Below are 6,660 nucleotides of genomic sequence, written 5' to 3' on the forward strand. Positions count from 1 at the left end.
CCTGAGTTATTACATAAGATTTAAGTCTGCCAAAGGGAGCATCTGCTCTCTTAAAATACCTCAGTTTGCATGTTTCTATGAAATGGCTACATTTGTTAGCAAAACTTGATGACTTTGGGGGCTAGTTCAAATTCCACAGAAGCGAGAGAAAAAGTATGGTAAATATAGAAGTAAAGAGAGTATTTGATTTAATGCCAGTTAGAGGATAATGGGATTGTCTTGCTTGAGATGGTACTGATCAATATATGCCTTTTAAATTTTAAGCATCTACTGAAGAGTGCCTTGATATACTGGGTATAACAGAAAACACAAGTCAATGCAGACTTTCAGCATCCCAGTTGGAAGTTCCTGAAGAGGAAAGCCAACAAGAACTACCTAGCAGAATAAATCCTTTTCTTAAAGAAATGTTCAAGATGTTGGTGGAAGGAATCAAAGTATCCATTGTAAGTAATTAGATGTTGTCCACACTAAAGCATATTTAATAACGTTCCATTATCAGGAACTTTTCATGCATAAATTCTTCTGTCCAGAAATGCTTTTTTGCTGTCTCTCTCAATTCAGCTGTGGCATTAAAAACTCTGTTTAGCTTTCCAGTTATTCTGCAGTTATAAAATAATAAATGCATACATTCTGATTTTTACCATAACAGTTAGCAAAATTCTGCTTCTTGAGCACGCACACAAAGGTTAAATAGACAATGTGTGTGCAGTCCACAAATTCCATTTGTCTCTTAAACATCAAGGTTTAAGTTTGCTGGAGCCAATAAAAAAAAAATTTGCTGCGCATCTACAGATGATGGAGAGTTTGAGTAGCGTGTGTCTATAATATATTTTAGAGTTGAGAAGGGTAACTGTCAATTGTTGCCAAAGGGCTGAGAGTTTTAGCTTTTAGCACACAGGTGTTAGCTTGTCAGCCCTTCCAAGATGATCAAGTTTCCCTTGAGTAATTTGAAATGGTTTAATTGGCAATCTTAACTTACTGCTTCTTGCCTCTGTTTCTCTTAGGTCATCTTTATAAAAGGTAGCTCAACCTAATTTTCTTTCTAGGTCTAGAAAATTAAGTTTGGGTCTGTTATCTTTTCATCATGCTGTACTTACATTTTTCAAAGATGACAGGTTTCTTTTTGTGAGCACAAGAATCTCAATCCAATGCCTGGTTTCTATTCTTTTGGGGTGTAATTCGTTCAGAAACTAGTGATTAATGTAGAAGGGCTATTCATTAAAATAAGCGAACAAAAACCCCTTTGATTTTTAAACCTTCTACATCACAATTATCACTGTTTGGATCGTTGTGTACTCCCTCTGAATATCTAGTTTAGCTAGAAGCTTCATTCCTAATATTGGCAGAATGAGGAAAGAGATTATTATTTTATTAGACTGAACAAATCCTTCTTTTAGTATAACGCCTTTTAACCCATAATAATAATTAGAATAATAATTAGTCAACTAAAATTGAACTCTTTATTTTGGTAGAGAAATCTTTATTGTCTTACATTTTGATCACATTAACCATGTTTGCTTTATAATGTGGAAAACTTGGTAAAAGGAAGTCCTATAATAATTAAAAATGTTCTCTTTTACTTAGGGCACCAGCAGAATGAACACACCAAAGCAGCAGTGGAAGAGAATCCTCTTCTCATGTAAGGACACGTTTCGTACACAACTCGGGAGGCTTCTTGTACACAATTTGTCTCCGGCAAGGCCACTGCAAGAGAGAAAGCAGGTTTTGGAAGTGGTACATGAAGTAAACCATCAAGAGATTTTGCGTGACTGTCTTAGCCCAACTTTGCAAGTAAGATCAAGAGTGTTTGAGAGAAGTTTATAAAACCTTTATTCATTTTTTTTAAAATTTTACAATAACTTAGAATTGGCTGAAGTTGTTCACTGCAGTTTTAGCAGCGTTTAGTGTAATGACAAAGTTATGTCACATAAAATGCCTGTGTGTACCTCTGCAAGAGCTATATTATCCTGAGGGTCGATAGTTTTGTAATAGGCAAGGTAACATTGTCTGGATACGTTGACTCTGTAGCATACCAAACATCACATCTCCTGTGTAGTGCAGAAACAAAAGGTGGTACTAGTTTTAACATGAAAATTTTACTGAGGGTGCTAAAGCAGATTAATGAAGGAATTGTCCTTGCCTTGGAACTCTACATGCAGACTGTCTGAAACTTGTAGAACTAGATCTTCTAAGAGTCAGTCAATCCTCAGTCAAAACAGTACTCTATCTTTTCTTATTTACCCTTTCTTAATTCTTAAAGTGAGATTATGTAATCTATGTTCTTAATTCAAATAGCTGAATAGTTTCTCCCTGCTCTTCTGGGTTTGTCAGGAAGAAGCTTTTTCGATTTTTACTTTTAGTGCAAGCTTCAGAGAAAGCTTTTCTTAAAACCATGATCAAGAATCAGGTAGGAATCAGTTGAGATCTTCAGGACCTGCAAGAATGAAATAATGTAAGACATGCCATAGTTTGAGTCATTGTATGCTAAGGAGAAAAATACTTATTGGATGAATTTATGACACATGTTTTTTTTCTAATCACATATACATTATTCAATTAACACTTTTGCCAGTAAGGAAAAAGCTAGGCTAGCAATGGCTTGTGCAAGGAGAGTCATACTGAGTGCATTTATGTCCTGTGTCTGCTTTAACTTCATTATATGTCAGCTATAACTTGATTATTCAAACAAGGCGTAGCATTCTTGGCAGGTAAAATTATGAGTATCTGGCATGTATTTCCTGAAAGTGTTAACAAGGCTCCAGGAGCTGAGTACTTGGAAAAGGAACTTAGCTTTCCTATAAGCCATTTGAAGTTACAAGATGTTGGGGTATGTTTTATCATGTGGAGGATTAAACTCATCATGTTCTTTCTAGTTTTATAGAAGTTTGTCCTCAAACATGAAAGCAGCCATTTTCTTTAAATCACCGAAAAACTGGTAGAAGAAAATCTGACTAAGCTGGCTAGAAAATGGAATAAAGTTGGAAGAGAAAACTGTTCAGTATTGTATTGTGGAAATAAGAATGACCATACATCTTTGTCACCCTCTTCCCTTCTTCTCATCTTCTAGCATGGACCCAAATTAGTGCTCTATTTATATGAGTTAATGCACAATCACAGGGATGAAATGACCAAGGAAGAACAAAGAGCAGCAGGAGACTTTGTGAATACATTGAAATGTTGTGGCTATAAATGTATTCCTCTGAGCCCACGACCAAAACCAGATCTCATAAAAGCTTTGAAAGAGGTTTGTGAATAAAATCTTTTCTTTCAAAACTGGGTATGTTTGAGATAATTGTCTGTTATATGGGGTCATTTTTACTGCAGACAGCAGTTTTGTTTGCTTGGTTCATGGCTTATGCTATTGGGGATTCTTTGGGTTCTGAATATTTCTGTCACTATACTCAGTGCTTCACAGCAAACTCACATGTTAATGCTTCTTGGTTAAATATATTAATTAACCCAACTACTAGTGTCTCTCGTTGTCATGGAAAAAGTTATTCTTATGGTTTAAAAAAAAATAAAATTACATTTAAATATAATAAACCTGCATTAAAGGAAGCCTTGTTGGTTTTAAGTGCTATGAAAATATCAGGTGAACAGTTCTTTCAGTCAGCCTTTTTTTTAAAATGGCATATCCTTCAGCCTCTACTTTCTTATCTTCTCCCTCTGGAAAAAAAAAAAAAGTAACATTTAAAATTTCCATTCAGGATCAGAAGAAATATGAGATGGAGGAAGGTGTAAACAAAGCTGCTTGGGAGAAGACAATGGCTAATAATCGGCAAAAGTAAGTGCTATCTTAAAGGGGCTCTCTGGACTCTGTAAGTGTTCTCTGTTCAGCACACCCCATTGCAAAGTTGCCTATATGATTATCATAGATAGGTATATGCTTTTTGATAGGTTGTATAGTAAACAGCATTTGGTGAACTTCAGAATACCAAATTGTCTTTTGCACGTTTGGTATTTCACCCTTAGTTTTACAGCTGTTGTGTCTGTCCAATCACCTCTCCTGCTGCTGTGGTCTGTGCAATTAAACGTAAGGCAAATGTCCCTGTAACTAACCCTGATCTTCAACAAATAGAGTATCATTATATTCAACTTAGTATTTGAACGTTTTTGTGAGCTATGGAGACTGCTGCTCCTTGGTGTAAATGTAAATTTTGGTAGCTTGTGGTAGATTAAGAGATTCTTTCCATTAATTTACATTTCAGGCTTTGCCACACAAAAATCAGATCTGAAATGCAGACACAACATGCTTAAATGTAGGAAACTGTAGTACCCATAAAGGTCAGCTTAGTCAGATCTGTCCATATAAGTGATAAGACTTTACTGTGAATAACTTTGAGATTTGAGCAGTAGTAAATTACTGTTCTTGCTTGAGATTTTGTTGTAATGAGTATACTCATACATTAATTAGTAAAGTTTGCTAATACATAAGCCATTGATCTTCCGACTGGCTTGTCTTGTCTTTGGCCACCATTAATAGCTTTTTTTGAAGGCTAAAAAGCAGAAGGTACTCAAGTCTTGTGAAAATTATGTAGGCTAAGTTGCTCTGCATCTGCTGTAACAAGAACTATGGATATTTACTGCCGAACTGATTGTGTCTTAAGGGTTGTTGGTGCCTTGTCTTCCCTTTTCAGTGTGTTTATTTGACATTTGAAAGCACAACTCTTTTTCCTCAGTCTCTTTCAACGTCTGGATACCAAATCTAAAGATATTTCTAAAATAGCTGGAGACATCACACAAGCTGTGTCTCTGTCACAAGGAATGGAAAGGAAGAAAGTAATCCAGCACATCAGAGGCATGTACAAGGCAGAGCTAAGTGCCAGCAGACATTGGCAGGAACTTGTTCAGCAGCTTACTCATGATCGGTACGTTGTTCCCTCATCTCGGTGAAAAAAGCAGGAGAGGGACTCAGTGCCTGTCATGTGCTTCCCCTTCTGCTTAGAGGCACATGAATTAGATGATATTAAAATTAGAATTATTAGTATTTCTAATTACCTGATTGTTAAAGGCTTGTAAAATGCTTGATTTAATCTATGATTTTTTTTTTTTTATTGTGAGTAGCCAAGCAGTCTTCCTGTACCATTGTAGACAGGCTCTTTGTCAGATACATTTTGCTGTGCCTGATAGAATGAAGAATGTCAAAGTTTTCATATCTTGCATTTCGTTGATGGAGTTGCAAAACATTTTTGGGTAATGTTATCTGTATTAGCATGCAGATGCTGTGTTCACTAATCTGCACAGAGCAAGAGATGGTAATTCTTGACAAGAAACCAAACAATGGTATTTTTACCACTACAGAACTATTATTATGTCATGTTTGCAGCAGATGACTTTTGAAAATGAAGTATTCAATTCATCGTGTTGCTGTTTTCCTCAGAATTAGTCACTTGAAGAGCAGTCTTGGTAATAGCTTGTAAGTAGACAGTGGGATAGCACATGAAATAAACTACAGAATTCAGTCTTTTGATACCTTTTCAAAAATAATTGCCCACTGTATTACTGTGAAAGTTCTGCCTTTCTACTATTTAAAGAAAAACAGAATTAATAAAAGCATATATACTGCCTCTGCTGCCGAACTCCTAACTTTTTTTTTTTTCAGAGCACTCTGGTATGACCCAGTCTATTACCCAACTTCTTGGCAACTGGATCCAACAGAGGGCCCAAACAGAGAGCGGCGCCGCTTACAGAGGTGCTACCTAACTATTCCAAACAAGTACCTTCTTCCAGACAGGCAGAAACAGGAAGGTAATTATAACATATTGTAGGAGTATATCTGAATTGTAGTGACTATAAGTGTCTTATTTGTGGGGTTTTTTACAGGTGTGATAAAAACTCCATTATCTTATCTATTTGAAGACAAAACTCATTCTTCTCACTCCTCTACTGTAAAGGACAAAGCTGCAAGTGAGCATATAAGGTAAGGTTTGGGTAACACTTGCCTCCCTTTCCCACTTTCTCCTGTTCCAATGAAACAGTTCTCACTTTTCTGTCTGAAACATTTAAAAAAAAAAAAATCAAGTGAGAAAAGAGACAAAATGTCAGATCGGTAGGTTTTTTGCTATACTCATGAGCAAAATACAAGAGTTATCAGCACATACATTTTCTGAGTCTTAAAACAGTATCTCCATGACTTCAAAAATCAGTAAGAGCAAATACCATCTAGTGTGATACGGCAACAGGGCTTCTGTGGGATAGTCTGATAGGATTTTTGTTTGTCATGCGGATATCTAAGACAGGCAGTGCTACTAGAGCTTGTAGGTCTTCCCATCAGTGTTGAAAAGCAAATTGTTTTAATCCTCTCTGTTTTTACCTGTCCATTGTGTTACGCAGCTCTGCAGTTGTGTCAATTTGCCACATATTGCAGGCACTAATACTGCCTAAATAACTGCAGAGATCACACAAAGAAATCACAGAATCATCTGGTTGGAAGAGACATTTAAGATTGAGTCTAACTGTTCAACCTGTACTACCGGGGTCCCTAAACCATGTCCCTCAGTGCCACATCTACATATCTCTTAAACACCTCCAGGGATGGGGACTCCACCACCTCCCTGGGCAGCCTGTTCCAGTCCTTCGCAACCCTCTCTATAAAGAGATTCTTCCTGATATCTAAACTAGATCTCATCTGGCACACTTTAAGGCCGTTTCCTCTTGTCC

At 36.6% G+C, this 6,660-nt stretch overlaps 1 protein-coding gene across 1 annotated transcript in view; it reads left to right on the forward strand.

The window, feature by feature from the left end:
- Positions 1-5,924, forward strand: part of LYST (lysosomal trafficking regulator) — a 50,283-nt gene extending 44,359 nt beyond the window's left edge. The window contains exons 28-34 of the mRNA XM_010134000.1: positions 265-443; positions 1,585-1,791; positions 3,068-3,244; positions 3,708-3,784; positions 4,680-4,868; positions 5,603-5,748; positions 5,824-5,924. Coding sequence (XP_010132302.1) covers positions 265-443; positions 1,585-1,791; positions 3,068-3,244; positions 3,708-3,784; positions 4,680-4,868; positions 5,603-5,748; positions 5,824-5,924 — 1,076 coding nt within the window. The remainder of the gene's footprint in view (positions 1-264; positions 444-1,584; positions 1,792-3,067; positions 3,245-3,707; positions 3,785-4,679; positions 4,869-5,602; positions 5,749-5,823) is intronic.
- The last annotated feature ends 736 nt before the right edge of the window (positions 5,925-6,660 follow it).

Source organism: Buceros rhinoceros, unplaced genomic scaffold (assembly GCF_000710305.1).
Source record: "Buceros rhinoceros silvestris isolate BGI_N320 unplaced genomic scaffold, ASM71030v1 scaffold2444, whole genome shotgun sequence".
NCBI lineage: Eukaryota > Metazoa > Chordata > Aves > Bucerotiformes > Bucerotidae > Buceros > Buceros rhinoceros.